The following is an 18,155-nucleotide window of genomic DNA, read 5'->3' as shown; positions in this document are numbered from 1 at the left end:
GGACTCTCTTGGCATCTTCCAAGGCTTGGGCTTCTCTTGACTTTCAGAACTATGAAGGCTGGGATTTGCAAAGGAACGTAAGGGCAAGTACGGCAAGCACGTCTTGGGGGCCTAACTCCCTTCGACCGTTTTGACAATCCCAGCCTACAACGATAACAAGGGCAGCCAGGCAGCAGGGGCTATAGAGAGGAGGGGAAGTCACCTGGACCTCTTGTGATCTAAGCCCAGCTACGCAACTGAATTACATCAGCTCTCTGTGCCTCAGTTGCCCCAACTGTAACCTGGGGAAGAAGACCTGGCACTGGAGAAATAATTCATAATGGATGGTGTAAATAAGGGATTATGCAAAACTTAGTTTTATTTGAACTCTGCCTGGGGTCTCCTAGCCCCTGTACAACCAGAGCAAGATCCTTGTGTCCGGCAAGTGTAAATGGGAGTGGTTCACCTCTGGGCTTTGTCTGTGAGTCTGGGAGCCCAGGAGGGGGCTGCCCCTCACTCCCAGGCTGGAGTGGCCGCATGGCTGGAGTGAGACTGCTGTTAGCCCTGCCCTGGGGGGCAGAGAGATGGGGCAATCAGAAGCTCCTGACGTGATGAGGGAGCTCACGTCCCGTTGACTCTCACCCCACAGGTGTTGGTTCAATTTCAGATTTTACTTTTTTCAAAAAAATATATATTTTGAAACTTTTTACAAATGTATGATTTTAATTTAATTTTAATTTTATTGATATTTCTTTTATATTCTGGACCAGCCCCTCCCGCCAGGCCCGTGGCCACTGCCCCCCAACCCTGCAACCAGACAGCCCCTCCAGTCATACCTCTGGCCCCCCCACACTCTACGCTGACCCCTCCAGCCAGCCCCATCTCCACCCCCTAGTCAGGCCAGACCAGCCACCTACCCAGACCCCTCACCCCCCACAATCTGGCCAGCCCCTCCAGGCAAGCCCTTTGCCCCCCCACTTTGTCAGCTCCTGCAACTAGTACCCTCTCCCCACGTCTCTCACCAGCCCTGTGGCCTGACCCCTTGCCTCCCGCTCTGGCCAGCCTGCATAGCTGGGCCCCTCACTCCCCCGCACACTCCAGCCAGACCTGTTTGCCCCCTACTCTGTTCTGCCTCCCCAGTCACTTCAGCCCCTCCATTCTGGGCAGTAACCCCCCAGCTGGATCCCTTCCCTTCCACTTTGGCCAGCCTTCCCAGCCAGCCCCCTTGTCCCCCAGACACTCTGGCCACTCCCTCTAGCAAGTCCACTCACCCCAAGATCCCACTGCATTCAGCATCTGCGTGCACGCCCCAGTCTCACACTATTGAACAGGTCTAGAGTCCTTTTCTTTCTCTCTTTCTTCTTGCCAAACGATTCTTTCATCCTTTATCCACAGTGGAACAGGAAGCCTCTGTCTTTTCTGCAGGGTTTTTCTTTATATTGTATCAAAGCAAACAGAGGAAGAACAGAGCAAATGCACCTTTCACACACATCACCACGCAGCACCTAGACAAACAAGTGCTAATGATGTATCTGGAGGTCTCTATTTGTGACCGGCTGCAATATGGCCTGTAAGGAGCAGCAGCTGGTGTAGTAGAAAGTCAGAACCTGAGACATGAGGCCAGGATAACAGGCCAGATAGGGGGCCTGAGGCCCAGCTGAAGTAGTTGGGCTCTGCTGTTATAAAGCAAAATTAGCAGAAGTCAGGCTAGGAACCTTGCACACACATAGCCAACATCTGCTGGCTTTCAGGGGGACTTGGGGTAGAGATGGCAAGGGGCACATTTTCATGTGCAACGCACTTTCTATGCTTAAGTTCACACACAAGTTGCACCCAGAGGCTGTCATTTTTGTTTCCTTGCTTTGTTTTCCCCCAAACATTTATTGTGATGAAAAATTGATTATTCTTTATCTTAAAAGATAAATAAAAATATTGTGGAGCATTGTCCTTTCTTCTGATTAAACGAATGAAACTGTTTAGTGTTTGGTTCGTTTTTTTGTTTTCAAAAACTGGAGGGAAAAATAGCTTGGAGCTTTTTCTTTATCCCCTCCTTTTCCAGTGAAAAGGTATAAAAAAAATAAATAAAACCCAGAAAAATTTCATGAAGAAATTTCTAACAAAATGAAGTGACTTTTTGTGGGCGGAACAACTTTCTTTCATTAAAACTTTTTTTTAAATTTTGGGAAATGAAAATTAAATCAGGATTTTTGTTGGGAGTGGTGTTCTCCTTTTTCCTCCATCACTCTACTTTTCCAGCAAAATGGGAAACACAGGGGGGAAAAATCCTCAAAATGGGAAAAACTGGGGGCGGATAATCCTCAAAATGGGAAAAATTGGGCGGAATATCCTCAAAATGCAAACATCAAGCAAAAAAATCATTTTTGTTTCATCAAAAGAAATTGAAAATAGATTATTTTTCAAGAAGATTTCATTTGAATTTTTATAGCAAAAACAGCAATTTTCACCAGATCTAGATGCAGTTATGTGAACCTTCTTCGGTTGTCAATCCTTTTGGAGTAAAACTCCCATCCTGGCATTTCCAGCTAGCCAAGTTCATCTGAACATTAATGACTTGAACTCCAGTTGTGCTTTCCTTTCCAAATGCATTTAGAAGCACAACATTAAAATGTACATGTGCAGCATTTATGAAAAGGAAGCCCATTATGTTCATCTTTTTTATTTAATATTAAGAATTTGTTAACAGAGAAATATCAACGTGTGACAGGAAGAATTCACAGAAACTGTCCTTTGGTTTTAAGGATCCCTGACATGGTGCCTATATCATTATGTCACATTGATTTGAAAATGCTCAGAATTTAAGTGATCTATAACATTGTGTGTCACTCCTTGAATTTCCAACCACCACCAAGAAAAAGAATAGAAAATTAGACAGTAATTATAATTCTTAAAGCTGGAGGTGTTTGGAAAATGGTAAAGAATTGAGGATGAAATTTTTAAAATAAGTTTCATTCGGCAACTTTACCCCACCACAAAATGCAAAAACTGGGGGTCACCTGATGAAATTCATAGGCAGTAGGGTTAAAACAAAGACACGGACAAACTTTTTCACACCACTCACAGTCAGCCTTTGAGCTTGTTTCCTGGGGATGTAGTGAAGGTGAAAAATATCACTTGGTTCAAGACAGAATTAGCTAATATCACGGAGGACAGATCCGTCAACGGCTATTAGCCTCAATGGTCAGGGACATAACACTGTGCTCTGGGTGTCCCTAAGCCTTTGATTGCCAGGAGCTAGGACTGGATGACAGGGGGTTGATCACTCAAAATTGCCCTGTTCTGTTCATTCTCTCTAAAGCATCTGGTACTGGCCAGTCTCGGAAGACAGGAGACTGGGCTAGATGGACTGTTGGTCTGACCCACTGTGGCTGTTCTTATCCATTCTTATATGTTCTCTCTTTCTCTCTGGCCCAATGACTGTTCCATTTTTCAGCCAGAGTGGAACCGCTCCAACTGGAGAGACTGAGGAAGTCCCCACCTTTTTGGGAGAGCTGGTTTGTGGGACTCAAACTGGTAGGTGAGCTCGGACACTGCAGGGGTGATGTTCCTCTGTCTATCTATCTTCCCATGGTTCATGCATTGCTCGGAGGGTTACGTGTTGGGACGTCTGGCCTGAGATTGCAGTGCCCATATCCAGAAGCAGAAATGTAGGCACCTAGGGAACTTTTACTGCAAACATTTTGGCCTCGGCACCTACAGAGTTTGGGGGCAGCTGATCGGGGGTTTAGAAAATCCCATTGGGGCCTGATTCTGGGATTTAGGCACTTAGAGTAGTACTTAGGAGGTTATGTCCTCTTCTAAATCTAGCCCTCCCCCCCCCCGGCATTGCTTTTGAAAATCTCACTAGGTTACTATATGCATCTTTAGGCAAATAAATAGCTATAGAACACTGGCCCTGTGTTTGGAAATGAAATGCCAGGACTGTGTGTGTTTGTGTGTGTATGTACAGTGTCTGGTGCATCTGCCTCTAGTCCAAGTGCAGCACAGTTTGGTTACAATGGAAGCAGAACAGGCACCACTTCTTCTGTGTTCTCCTTTTGAGATTCGGTTTTTATGACACATTCCTATTTTGAGATACTGGAGAACTTTGAATGTGCACAATGGCCCAGATTCTCAATTCAGTCACTCTGGTGTAAATATGGACTAATTCCGCTTACTCCAGCTGTGTATGTGTGATCAGAACCTGGCCCAAAATGTCTGTGATAAAAGCATGCTGGGTCAGACACATCACTGGTGCAACCACAGCGAAATGAGAGGAATTGCACCAAGGAGCAGTTTGGCAACATTTCAGAGGACATGATTTATTATGATCTAATAAATGTTGTTTTGAATTAATACCCAAAGGGACTAATTATAAATCCCCCATCACCAATGGGATATATTAAACAAAGACAAAGTTTAGAACCCGTCCATCGAAGAGTTCTTGTGTTGTGTTTATACATCGGTTATTGAACTCCCAAATTTCTCAGTAGCTGCAAACAGGCTAGCACAAAGGGCTTGGAAGAGTCAGCTGGGATTTTCATCCCTAAGTGTTGCTAGGAATCCAGAGAATTTGCTACTGTCTAAACGTTGATAAAATGTGATAATGATTTGGAAACCTTGGCACATTTTTTAGTGGACGCATGTCAAAACCCTGACTACAGCTCCAGACCAAGAACATGGGAGTTATGTGTTAATCCAATAGGAGGGGCGCTGATGCCTTCTGTTGGAGTTTGATCTGTTCATCATTAAATTGTTTGTCACTTTATACCCTTAGATGCGGTAGGAGTGAATATATGCAGAGTAGGTACGGAAATTTAAGTTTTTAGCGTGACTAACTAACTAATTAATGCCTCCAAAAAATTGTGAGTTAAACACTCAAGTATGCTTGTTAATAACCAGGCCATTTTCTTCTAGAAGACACTTAGAACCTCATGATTCTTTATGGCTAAGATTTTCAAAGCAACCAACGGGAATTAGGTGCCTGACTGCCGTTGAAAATCACTTGGAATTGGACTTCTAACTTCCATTGAAAACCTTCACTTCACTTTAAAATCCAAGTCAGTTTGGTTGGTAAACATTATGTTATGTTTATTAACAGTGTATTCATTGTTTATATAGATAGCAAATACAATTATTTGAAAGGATTTTGTTCAGGGTATCATTATTACTTTATAGAATACACAAGTATGTGAAAAGCTTCACACAAAAGCACTGTTCCATAACAAATTATACATCAATCCCACATAATGACACTTTAAGACACATCAAAACTCCATCAATCATATGATACATATGTGATAAAGAGCCCAACATTTCTTACCTAGATGAAGTTTACACTGACTTGAATCTATTCACCTCAACTACATGACTTCTCTTTTACACCAGTTTAAGTTAGAGGGGAATCTGGACTATTGCTTTCAGTGACCTGTTCATAGATTCAAACGTCTTAAGACCAGAAGAGTCCATTAGGGTAATCACCTCCTTCAAAGTCAGCTTTAGAACCTCAGCTGGTGATTCCTGAATGAATCCCAGAAAGCTATGGTGAAAACAAGGGTACCTTTCAGAAAGATATCCAAACTTTATTTAAAGACTCCAAAAATAGAGAAGCTCTCACATTCCCCTGGAAATTTTTCCTAGAGATAATTTATAGATACCAAGGCCATAGGGGATGAAGGTGATCATATAGTCTGCAGAACACAGGCCTTGGAACGTCCCCAAAATAATTCCTTTTCAACGAGAGCAGAACTATCAAAATACACAGTTTTGATTTTAAAATTGACAGTGGTGGAGAATCACTGCTTGCCGGGACAGAATGCCGGACTGTGTACATTTGATTCATGTTCTTTTTCCCTAGATGCATACGTTTACATTTAGCAGTATTAAAACACATACTATTTGTTTGCCTTCAGCTCACAAAGTGATCCAGGTGGGTCTGAATTCATGTGGCCTGTTTTCTTCATCATTTTCTTCACCCCTCCTTTGACTTTACTGCATTTCACTGTCCATCTCTTTTGATCAGATTCTGAGTCCAACTGCATCTCAAGGCATTGGCACAATGAGGCAGCCATCCAGCCCTGCCCAGCCTCAGAATGACCAGTGAAATAGAAGACCCTGCCCAGACCAATAAGAGATATCCGAGATTGGGGAATTGAACCCAGACAGAGTAACAGCAGTTACATCCAACTTGGCAGCCCAAAGAATTTGTCCACGGACCAGCTGCCTCAAATCCCATGAATGTCAATAAAAAGCCATATTCCCACATCTTTACTATGCTCTCTCTTCTCCCCTATTCTGTCTGTTTTGTCACAAGCAGGAAAAGTGACCACTAAATTCACAGCTGAGTAAAAATCCAAGACCACAGCTAACTCCATCTTCCCCAGTAAGGACTCTGACAAAAGAAGGCATTCAAACCAATAGCCTGTCTCTGAAAAAAGCACTTAGGGAAGTTTTAATGTAGATTGTTTTGTAGAACCACTCAATTCCTGAATCCAAATCCTTTATGTCTTGTATACTAATCTTTTCCAGAATTTTGCATGAATTTTTTAATGTACTTGCCATGAGACAAAGCATTCCAAACTCCAACCCATATTTAACTATTTCATGATGTACAGTGAGAGGGTCACTGTAGCCGGGAGGGGTGGTCCCCCTCTGAGAAGGACCCAGAGGGGGAGCCAAACCCACCCTGGCTGGTAGAGTCCAGAAGGACAGCCCCTGGCCTGAAGAAGGAGGGCGGACTCAGGCCGTTAGAAACTTCATGGACACCACCTATCCGGAAGAAGGGGGACGGAGCCAGGCCTCTAAAAAAGCTCAGTCAGACGGGGACAACCGAGGGAGAGAGACGCCTCTCCGCTGAGGATCCCAACTAAAACCAGATCAGAGGCCCATGACGAGGGGGAGAGGCCGGTCTTACCCATGTGGAGCGAGACCCCCGGACCTGGGAACCCCGAGCCCAACTTGTGGTACCATGACTCCACCGGCGGGCCATGCTCGGACTGGCCCATGATGTTCCCACGGCCGGCCACCTGGTGCTGGACAAAACCCTTGCTCGGATCTTGTCCCGCTTCTATTGGCCTGGGATTAGGAAAGAGGTGAAGAACTATTGTGCCTCCTTCCCCGAGTGCCAACTGGCGGGTCCCCTGGGTGTACCACGAGCTCCCCTCATACCCCTTCCCATGGTCGGAACGCCCTTTGAGAGGGTTGCAATGGACCTCATGGGACCCCTCCCCAGAAGTGCCATGGGCTTTCGGTACATCCTGGTTGTAATGGATTACGCAACCCACTTCCCGGAGGCCATCCCGCTCCTGAGCACCATGGTGCACGTGGTGGCCGTGGAACTATTGAAGATCTTTGCTCAGGTGGGATTACCCCGCGAGATCCTCTCGGACCAAGGGACGAATTTCATCTCCCGTTTGCTTCAGGAGGTGTGTGGTATCCTGGGGATAAAGAAATTACAGACCTCGGTCTACCATCCCCAGATGGAGGGCCTGGTGGAGAGACTTAACTGGAAAATGAATGGGATGCTGAGCAAGTTTTCCCCAGACGAATTCCGCCATTGGGACCAGCCGCTCCCCCCCTCTTCTCCTGGCCATCTGGGAGGTGCCACAGGCTTCCACTAACTTCTCCCCCTTTGAGTTATTGTATGGGCAACAACCGCAAGGCATGCTCAACCACGTAAGAGTAACCTGGGAACAAGCACCATGCCGGCACCAAGAGCTGCTCCAATATGTCCTGATGCTGCAGGACCGGTTAGCCCAGGCCGGGGAGCTAGCTCAGGCGAATCTCAGGGATGCCCAGCGGGTGCAGGCTCGTGCCTACAACCGAGGTGCCTGCACCTGGACCTTCCAACCCAGAGATCGGGTTCTCATCCTCCTCCCCACGGAGGAATCCAAGTTCCTGGCCTGCTGGCAAGGCCCTTTCGAGGTCATATGGCAGGTGGGCCCTGTCAACTATGAGGTCCATCAGCCAAAGCGCCAGAAACCGCAGCAAATATACCATGAACCTCTTGAAACCCTGGCATGAGCGGGAGGCCCTCATGATCACGCCCTATCCCCCAGAACTGGAGTTGGGGCCGTGGCCCCCAGACCCTGGTGACTACCAGGAGCCCATACTGGGTGAAGACCTCACCGAAGGCAGCGGAAGCAGGCCTGGCAACTTCTGAAGGCCTTCTCCTGAACATTCATGGCAAAGCCTGGCTAGACCACCGTAGTACAGCATAGTATTCAGATGAACCCGGTGGGGGGGTGGTTCGGGTGCCAACCATGCCCCTCCTGTGACACTTGCGGGAGGCCTTAGAGGAGGAAGTAAAGGTTATGCTGGAACTTGGTGTGATTGAGCCCTCGAAGAGCGAGTGATGGAGGCCATTTTTCTTTTCCCTAAGCCAGACGGATCCCACCAGTTTTATATTGACTTCCGAAAAGTCAACCTGATTTCTAGGTTTGATGCCTACCCTATGCCCTGAGTCAACAAGCTCCTCGAGCGGCTCGGAGAGGCCCAGCATATCTCCACCCTCAACCTAATGAAAGGCTACTGGCAAATACCCATGGAGCCGAGGTCCAATGAAAAAACAGCCTTTGCCACGCCCCAAGGGCCCTCTCAGTTTACAAGAATGTTCTTTGGTTTTCACGGGGCCCCTGCGACCTTCGAGAGACTGATGGACTGGCTCCTGCAACCCCACCACGAGTATGCGGCCGTCTATCTGGACGACGTCGTAGTGTACAGCCGACGCTTGGAAGACCACCTCGACCACCTCACGGCTGTCCTTAGGAACCTTTGGGATGCGGGCCTGACTGCAAACCCAAAGAAGTTTTGCCTTGGGTGGCGAGAAACTACCTACATTGGGTACACCCTAGGACAAGGAGTGGTCCAACCTGCCTCAACCATCAAGCGGCAGATCTAACAGTTCCTGGGGCTAGTGGGCTACTACTGGTGATTTATCCCTGACTTTGCCACCAGGGCAGCCTCAGTGACCAATTTCCTGATGAAGACCGAGCTGATACGTGTCCGCAAGACCCCACAATGTAGAGAGCATTCCAGGCTCTCAAGGACGCATTCTGCCGAAAACCGGTGCTATATAGCCCCGACTTCAAGAAGGGCTTCATTGTACAGACAGACGCGTCAACTGTGGGACTGGGTGCTGTCCTGGTCCAGGAGATCAACGGAGAAGAGCACCACATACTATACATAAGCCGGAAGCTGTTCCCCCAAGAGCAACGGTACTTGGTGATTGAAAATAAAGCACTGACTGTAAAGTGGGCTGTGGAGGCCCTCCGATACTACCTACTTGGCAGCACCTTTGTAGTAGTCGCGGCCCTGAAGTGGTTACACCAAATGAAAGACACCAACGCCCACCTTATGAGCTAGTACCTGACCCTCCAGCCATTTGCCTTTACAGTACGGCATCGAGCGGGCCAGCAACATGCGAATGCGGATGTGCTGTCCTGCTTGGGAGTACTGGACGAGACCAGCCCCGGAGGCCGGGAACTGAACTTGGGGGGGGGGTAGGGTATAGCCGGGAGGGGTGGTCCCCCTCTGTGAAGGACCCAGGGGGGAGCCAAATCCACCCTGGCTGGCAGAGTCCAGAAGGACAGCCCCTGGCCTGAAAGAGGAGGGGTGCTCAGGCCATTAGAAACCCCATGGACACCACCTGTCCAGAAGCAGGGGGGTGGAACCAGGCCATTAAAACCCAGGCCTGTGAGATCAGTCAGGCGCGGATGGCCGAGGGAGAGGGACGCCTCTCCCTTGAGGCTCCCAACTAGAACCAGACTAGAGGCCCATGCTGAGGGGGAGCGGCTGGTCTTACCCACGGCCTGGGGACTGGAGGAGGGCCTACCCGATTTGCCCGCTGCCTGGGAGCTGGAGGGAGACCAATCTGAGCAGTCCAGGGCCTGGGACACGGAGAATTTGCCGGCCCTACCCACGGCCTGGGAGCCGGAGGACATGGAGGAGCTGCCTTCCACTGAAGAGCCCATGGAGTTTCCGGAGCTGCCACCGCTTGACGGAGAGGGATTCGTTGGACTCCCGCCCACCATCGAACCCAGGACCCCAGTGGCAGGTGATGGAACAAAAGGTACTTTAAACCGGGGTGGGAGGAAACAGCCCAGGGAAGCCGACGGTGGCAAGGCTAAGTGGTGGCTCCCAGTGAGTTGGCATGTTTCAGCTGAAGCTCCACTGACCCAGTGACGGAACCTCTCATGACTGACAGGACCCTGGGCTGGGACGCAGTGGAGATGGGTGGGCCTGCGTCCCCCTTCCCCTTTCCCTCACCCTGAGCCAGGGTGGATAGCAGCTACCGCTAGAGCCTCCTCTGCCTTACCTGCCCGGCCCAGCTTAAGGGCTGGATGCAGACCACTGTTCACCCCACTACGGGCTTGGCACGCTCACGCACTACGGCCACCTTCTCCAGCCCCGAATGCTAAATTACTGACTGCCCCGGCCAAAGATTAGAGCCAGTTGGCTCACCCGCCCCGCCAAGAGCCAGGGCGAAAGACTGCTTGCTCGCCCGGTTAAAGGGCTTGAGACTCTTCCCGGCAGAGGATAGCCGGGAGGGGTGGTCCCCCTCTGAGACGGGCCCAGAGGGAGAACCCTGGAAGCTGCCCCCCTCATAGGCACACGTCCACAGTCACGTTAACACCTTTGGCTCTCTGGGCTCATTGGTTCCATTAAAATGGACCCAACATTTCCTAACCACTATAATACGGAATACAGCATGTCTAGCAGAAAGTCAGAAATGAGAGGTTATGTTCTTAGCCATCTAGAGTGCAGAAGGCATAAGGAAGGGGAAAGGTGTGGTGACACTGTGCCAGGCACAAATCAATAGCAGCAGAAATGGAAGGGTGAAATTATATAATAGCCAATGGTGTGACCATTGTATGCAAAGAGAAATCAGAACAAGATGGAATAAACGATTCTGCCAATCATATTGGACCACCAAAGGGAAGAGGAGAGAGGTAAAGCTGTATAATACAGACGAGATGACATCCATGTAAATGGTGAGGAAAGACCTTTGCTATGAAATATCTCTGTGCTATTTAACTGACTGGAAAATCTTTAGAAACCAAAATGAGAAATATGTGCGTGAGCAAAGCACAAATGAGGATATTGAGGAATTCTGTAGTAGCGTTAATAAGGGGATCAGAGCCAGCCAACCTAGCTATTCTAAGGAAACCAACACTACCTACAGATAGGAAAAGTGTACCATGGTTCCAGATGTTAAGAGATGAAAAATAGGCTGTTATCCTGAATAATGATCAAAGGAGACCCAAGAGCATCAAGGATTGGAAAGTGGCAGCTATAACATCCAGTGTAGCTAACGTCTGGGAGAAAGCAGAGGTTAAGAACAGAGCAATAGACTATCATGCTGTGTAATCGACACTCGGAGGCGGCAGATTGGAAGAAACGAGGAAGGGTCAGGAATATTGACCAATAGTTTTTTTAATAGGATAACGCCCTGTAATGTGGAAAGGTCAATGATAAATTTAAACTAGTATTTCATCATATGAAGTATTTTCCCCCATGGGATTTTTTTTCTTTTTTATAAGGAATCAATAAGTCACACTGGGCAATGTTTGGCCCCTCCCTCCGCCCCAAAAAAAAAAAGAAAAAGAAAAAGAAAAAGAAAAAGCTTTGGATGTGCAAAATTAGTCAGCTGGGAGACAGGCTGAAGTGGGTCCCTTATTACAAAATTCAAAAACCATCACCATACAAATGAACTAAGCCTAAAATGGACTGAGAATAGAGTTTTCTCAATCAATTTTGCAATCAAACTAGTAATTAATCAAATAAATAAATAAAATGGTTTGTTGCCCACAGGCTGAAACAACCATTTTATTTGGGTTCATATGAAAAAAGTTTGGATAAAAAACATAAGAACTTTCTGCTTGTATACCAACTTCTGGGAAGTGTGTGTATGGAGAATTGTGTGATGTAGAAACAGAATGGATCTGTGTACAATATCAAAATAATTTAAGTAATTTAGTGTGGGAGGGCTGTTCTCTTGTGGACTGCGCTAGACCCATGTCAAATATGCCCTGTTCTGCTAGTATCTAATTCAAATATTCCAAAACTTCAGTTGAATGCTCCCAGTTTTACGTATCCTGTTTCCGTAGGAACTTAGGAATTGCCAGACTGGATCGTACACAAGGTCCATTTAGTCCAATATCCTGTCTGACAGTGGACAGAGCCAGATGGTTAAAAGGAAGATGCAAAAACCCCATGGGAGGCAGATCCGGGATAATCTGCCCCCCATAGAGCTTTCCCCTTAATCTCTAATATTTAGAGATTGGCTCAAACCCTGAAGCATGAGGTTTCATGTCCCTTCCAGAATTTTGGTTGTCATTAATTGTGATGTTGGAACATGACTGATCTCCATGTAAATATCCAGTCACTGACATTCCAAACAATGGTGCTTTGCAGCGTAGTAATAACCATGACGTGCCCACGGGTTAGTCATCTTAGAACAACTCCTCTGCAGTGACTCTGCACTTGCTGCTGCTTTTCAGCACCTACGATATTTCCATTGAAGGACACAAGTGTGAATACTTTGTCCCACTCCATATCCCTTCAGTCAGTAAGGCCAGGGGTAGGGCAGACTATTTAGGCGACGTCCAAATGTCCAGGTTCCATTCTGGAACCAGGGAGCAGCACAAAAAGAGCTGAATATGAAAAGGCCACATTTAGGAAAAACCCTTCCCGACTGTCATCCCTACAATCTCTCAGGCACTTTTGCAGGTACAGATTGGAGAACTCCTCAGAGACTCTTAGGATGAACATTGGCCAAATCAAAGAGACCAGAAAACCAAAGAAGTTTGCTTTAAAACAGAGTTTCCCAAAGAGTGGGCACTGTGCGTAACCCCACAGCCTCAGGACTGGAAATGCTAGACATTTCCTTCCCATTCCCAATGGTTTGTTTTTTGTTCCTTTGGGAGAGGCAGCTAACTATTAGAAATGCCCACTAGGTGGCAGCCTCTACTGAATATTCATCGAGGGATGGTGCAATTGTATTATAACAGGTCATCAGCTTGGACAGGCATTGCTCAAAAAATTGAGCTGGTGTTTCATCATGATCTCAAATACTTTCCACATCAGATCATTAGACTAAAAAATGGAGACATTTACACAAGTCTTATTGCACACGTCCCAAAGGGCGTTGTTAGCCACAAGCTTGGGAGCCACAAAGTTAACCAAGTGGGAGAAAACTTGAAGAGGGAGGGTATTAAAAAGCGTGAGGATGAAACACTAATACAGAGGCAGCATTTACACTAATCCAAAGGCAGACCCTTTTCCAAAGGTAGATCAATGCACCTGCTCATCACTTCAGGGAACTGCAGGTCTCTGCTTTGAGAAAACCGGGCTTCTGCAGGAAGAGGAGACACAAGAATCTCAGCTGCAGATCCTGGCTCCTGTCATCTAACCCGGAGAAGTAGGAGCTCATCGCTTCAGGCTGGGGCTGCCCTGGGGTGACAGGTGAGCACCGACTCCCTGACAGCGTTTCTCTCCCACCTTCCAGACAGGGGCATGGACATGCTTTGGGAGGAGTAGAGGGATGAGGCAGGTGAGGTAATATCTTTTATTGGACCAAATTCTCTGGGTCTCCAAGAGAAGCTTTTGAGCTACACTGAGCTCTTCTTCAGGTGAATGTTAACAGTTTTAACCACACCTTTCCGCATCAGTGCAGTCAGCGTCCATAGCACCATTTAACAGAGGTGGAGACTGACACACAGCTCTTGTGACAGGTTCTCAGTTGGGGATCTGTCCCCCGACATACAAAATGAGCTACCATGATTTATACCAGCTGAGGGTCTGGCTCAGTGTGTCCCAATCAGGTGGCGAGTGGAGACAGAGTCTTACTAGCCCGGATCGCACATGCCACATTCGTTCTAGACTCTGAGTACAGTGACAGCATCTTTTACCATCCAGTGTCTTCTTCCTGTATTATCATCACACAGTTGTTATGGAGTGTGGAGGGACACTCCCTGGTAAGGACTGAATGTCAGCCTGGTTCTGTCCCTTCCCTAGATCCACATTCCAAAGAGCTGCATTTTATTACTACTACAAAGTGAACGTCGGGAAACAGAAAAGGCACTGCCAGTCCATCAGTACATCACCATCACCACCCCATGAACTAAGGAAGTATTTACTCCACTTCACAATTTATGTAATAAATGCATCTGTGGTGGGGTGTGAAAATTGTTCATTTTCCTTCCGAACACTGAAATGCTGACTACACCAAGATATAGCGTTAGATTGTTTTCCATTTCAGAGTTACCAACACCAGAGTTACGAATTGCCCGGTTAGCCTCACACCTTGTTTAGACCCGGCAGCATGCAATCAGGCAGCAGAGAAGAGAGAGAGAGAGAAAAAGCAAATACGGCACAGTACTGTTAAAATTCAGATGGTTAAAAGCTGCATTTTTCTTTTGCATAGTCAAGTTTCAAAGCTATCTTAATCAACGTTCAGTTGTAAACTTTTGAAAGAGCAAACAGAAGGTTTTGTTCAGAGTTAGGAATATTTCAGAGTTACAAACAACCTCCATTCCCACGGTGTTTGTAACTGAGGTTCTACTGTAATTCTCACAGAAGATCGGTGTCTAAGGACACTGGACTGCACTGGAAATCTCAGTGCAAGATTTCCGTCGATGTAGTTATTTATTTTGACTTCTGAGGTAGGGCATGATTCTGGCCACTGCCAGAAGCAAAATACAGCATTTAACATCCTTGTTAAGCTCTTGTATGTCACCAGATGGGATACGAGAGCAGATAAAGAAATGCTCTGATCTGCCTTTTTTAATACTCTGCTACCAGAGACATGGACTGTTGTTACTGTAGTTATTGATCTGATAGAGCAGAGGATAGTCTGCATGGGTACAAATAATCTGTTCTCGAATTGAGCCTCCTGGCAAATTGCTCTTAAATTGACATTTAGCCTTAAAATTCAGCCTGTGGTCTGGAGAGGAAGGGGAGTTGATGAATATTTTTGGAAATAATTCACACGACTTGATTAAATTTTAACTCTATGTTCTTCTGATTCAATTGCACAGTTCCTTTTCTTGTTTCTAGACTCAATCCATGGCAGACACAGACTGGAGAAACCAAACGACGGTCACGGAAGTCATTCTCCCGGGATTTGGGAAACTCCCTGACCTGCAAATTCTTCTCTTCCTGGTGTTCCTAGTGATCTACATCGCAACCATGACTGCAAACATCCTCATCATGGTACTTGTTGTGACTGATCAGCACCTTCACACCCCCATGTACTTCCTCCTGGGGAACCTGTCTAGCTTGGAGACCTGCTACACCTCCACCATCCTGCCCAGGATGCTGGCCAGTCTCCTAACCGGAGACAGAGCCATCTCAGTCAGTGCCTGCATCACACAATTCTTTTTCTTTGCCTTTCTGGGAGCTATCGAATGCTATCTCCTAGCAGTGATGTCTTACGATCGGTATTTAGCGATATGTAAACCCCTGCACTATTCCACTCTTATGAATTCCAGGTTGTGTCTCCAATTGGTTGCTGGGTCCTGGTTAAATGGTTGTTTGGCTCCTGCCATCTTTGCCTTCTTCATATCACAGTTAATATTTTATGGGCCAAATGAAATCAACCATTTCTATTGTGACCCCATCCCACTGATGGAACTCTCCTGCAGTGACACACACCTGGTCATATTGCTGGATTTCCTACTTTCCTGTGTATTCACTTTGCCCCCATTCCTGCTAACCCTGACATCCTACGCGTGTATCATCGCCACCATCCTGAGAATCCCTTCTACCACCGGGAGAGAAAGGGCCTTTTCCACCTGCTCCTCTCACCTCATCGTGGTGACCGTTTTCTATGGAGCCTTAATGATCGTCTACCTGCTACCGAAACATGAGTCACTGCGAGACCTGAAAAAAGTGCTCTCTCTCTCCTACACGGTCCTGACTCCACTGGTAAATCCCCTCATCTACAGCCTGAGAAACAGGGAGGTCAAGGCAGCCTGGAGCAAAGCCCTCCATAAAAGCGGCTTTCACTGAACCATGCAGAGACTCTGAGAAACTAATTTAAACTGAGGTTTATCAAAGCTGCCTTGTGGTTTAACCAGTCAGCCCCCATTAAAATGAAGTTGAAAACTCCTATTGAAAATCTCAGTTCTATTGTGGAAAATACGTAGATAAGCTGCCAATAGTTACTGAGGGTGTTTATGGTCCCATGCTGTGTTCATGAACCATAATGTCCAGAAAAGTGAGGCTGAGGACAGCTTTGTCACTCTCTACATTGAGCACCGATACACGCTGTTCGATGGTATATTTCTCCATGATTCTGGCTCAACATTCACCCTATGGGAGGAGGGTGCACAGCATGTGAACATGCACAGTGCTGTCATTGTCTTAGGCACAAAATCCACTAATAATCCGAGTAAATCCCTGTGTACCTCCCTTCTTCGTTGTTTCTCTATGTTACATAATAAGAGTAGGAGAGTAAAAAGTTAAAGCTGGACAAGTGGTCAGGCCTAAGCAACAGGGAACGGGATCAAGGCAAGGGGAAACCTTGTTTCTGTTAAGTGGTGTGAATTTTTGTTAGAGTCTGTTATATTTTTCTTCTTTTCCTCCCTTCTTGGCCATCTGTGCTGGGAACGAGGTTAATAAAATACCTATTGCTATTTCTGTGCAAGGCCTTGCTGGGAAGAAAACATTATCTTCCTTCCCCTCTGGCATACCTTTATTTCAAAGAATGTTAGCATAAAATTTACAGGTTTTAAAGTGATGGGCCTGACCTTTTATTGTAATCCTGTAAACAACAAATGGGGGCGGGTATAATGGTATACATTATGTAGTTGTTAATATTTATTTTATAGATGTCAATGTTACCAAATAAGGGTATATGGGGAGTTGCTGGAAATGTATACATTTACAGACTGTTATGGATAAAAGAATTGTAAAGTAACCCCCTCTTTGCTCACTCATGGTATCGATGTGGAACGAGCAGGCAATAAAGGGATCTGTCTCCCCAATCCACCCCAGGGACAACCTGTTTGTTTATTTCTAACAATAAGGTCTTGTAATCAGACAGTCTAACACAATTAACACACAAAGGGAGACATCATGTTTCTTGCTACTGTTTATTAAGCCCCTCAGGACCCAACAGAGAATCCTGGTGGAATTTGGGTCATCACCGTCCACCCAAGGGGAAGGATGAAGGAGGGAGGTGGCCATAACAATGTTCCCATCATGGCATGTTCAGCTGGGCCCCTGGTGGAAGGGAAACACAATTGTAATTAATTGGTAAACCCATTTAAAAGCCATTTTGATCAAAATAAATGTTTGGGCAATGAAAATAATGACTCCTGGGCCAGAATATGTGGGGACATAAACCTGGGAAATCTTCCACCTCTCAAATTGTGCTTATTCCCATCATATGTATGTACAGTGGCATGTTGCCAATTTGTGACTGCTAGCAGCAAATATCTCTAATGGCCGGAGATGGTGAACTAAACAGGGAGGGCTCTGAATTACTACAGAATTCTTTGCCAGGTGTCTGACTGGTGGGTCTTGCCCACATGCTCAGGTTCTAACTGATCGCCAGATTTGGGATCGAGAAGGAATTTCCCCAAAGGTCAGATTGACAGAGGCTCTGGAGGGCTTTCGACTTCCTCTGTACCACGGAACACAGGTCACTTGCAGGTTTAAACTAGAGTAAGTGGTGAATTCTCTGTAACTTGATGTCTTTAATCCATGATTTGAGGATGTCAGTGACTCGGCCAGAGGTGAGGGGTCTGGGACAGAAGTGGATAGGAGAGGGTCAGTGTCATGCAGTATGCAGGAGGTCAGACTAGATGATTTAGTGCCTCCTGACCTTATAGTCCATGTGTCTATATCCCTCTGTCAACCAGCCATCCCCATTGTGCTCACACAGCCCGGATTCAAAGAGACAGGCCCCAGCAATGACCTCTGGACCCTTCCCAGGAAAAGCTTGATGTCCCTTACATAGGCGAAGCCCAGCTGGGACCAGCATCAGCAAACCTACAGCCCTAGGAAGGCGGTTGGGCTAACAAAGAGATTGATTCACAAGCCAGGGGCACTGGGAGTGTGCATAGCCAGTTGCTTTCTATGATGAGGTGACTGGCTCTGTGGATGTAGGGAAGGCGGTGGATGTGATATACCTTGACTTTAGCAAAGCTTTTGATACTGTCTCGCACAGTATT

At 46.7% G+C, this 18,155-nt stretch overlaps 1 protein-coding gene across 1 annotated transcript; it reads left to right on the top strand.

Moving 5' to 3' along the window:
- Window positions 1-15,042: 15,042 nt before the first annotated feature.
- LOC137157918 (olfactory receptor 2AP1-like) lies at window positions 15,043-15,987 on the top strand. The gene has a single exon (XM_067555347.1). The coding sequence runs from the start codon at window positions 15,043-15,045 to the stop codon at window positions 15,985-15,987; it is 945 nt and encodes a 314-aa protein (XP_067411448.1).
- The last annotated feature ends 2,168 nt before the right edge of the window (window positions 15,988-18,155 follow it).

This window comes from Emydura macquarii, unplaced genomic scaffold (assembly GCF_026122565.2).
Source record: "Emydura macquarii macquarii isolate MOO-44397 ecotype Brisbane River unplaced genomic scaffold, CSIRO-AGI_Emac_v2 contig_1627, whole genome shotgun sequence".
NCBI classification, from domain to species: Eukaryota; Metazoa; Chordata; order Testudines; family Chelidae; genus Emydura; species Emydura macquarii.
The sequence above is the reverse complement of the archived record's forward strand: the minus strand, read 5'-3'. Positions and strand labels throughout refer to the sequence as shown.

Excerpts from the sequence above, each read along its gene's own strand:
- LOC137157918 (XM_067555347.1), top strand. The coding sequence starts at position 15,043 with ATGGCAGACACAGACTGGAGAAACCAAACGACGGTCACGGAAGTCATT.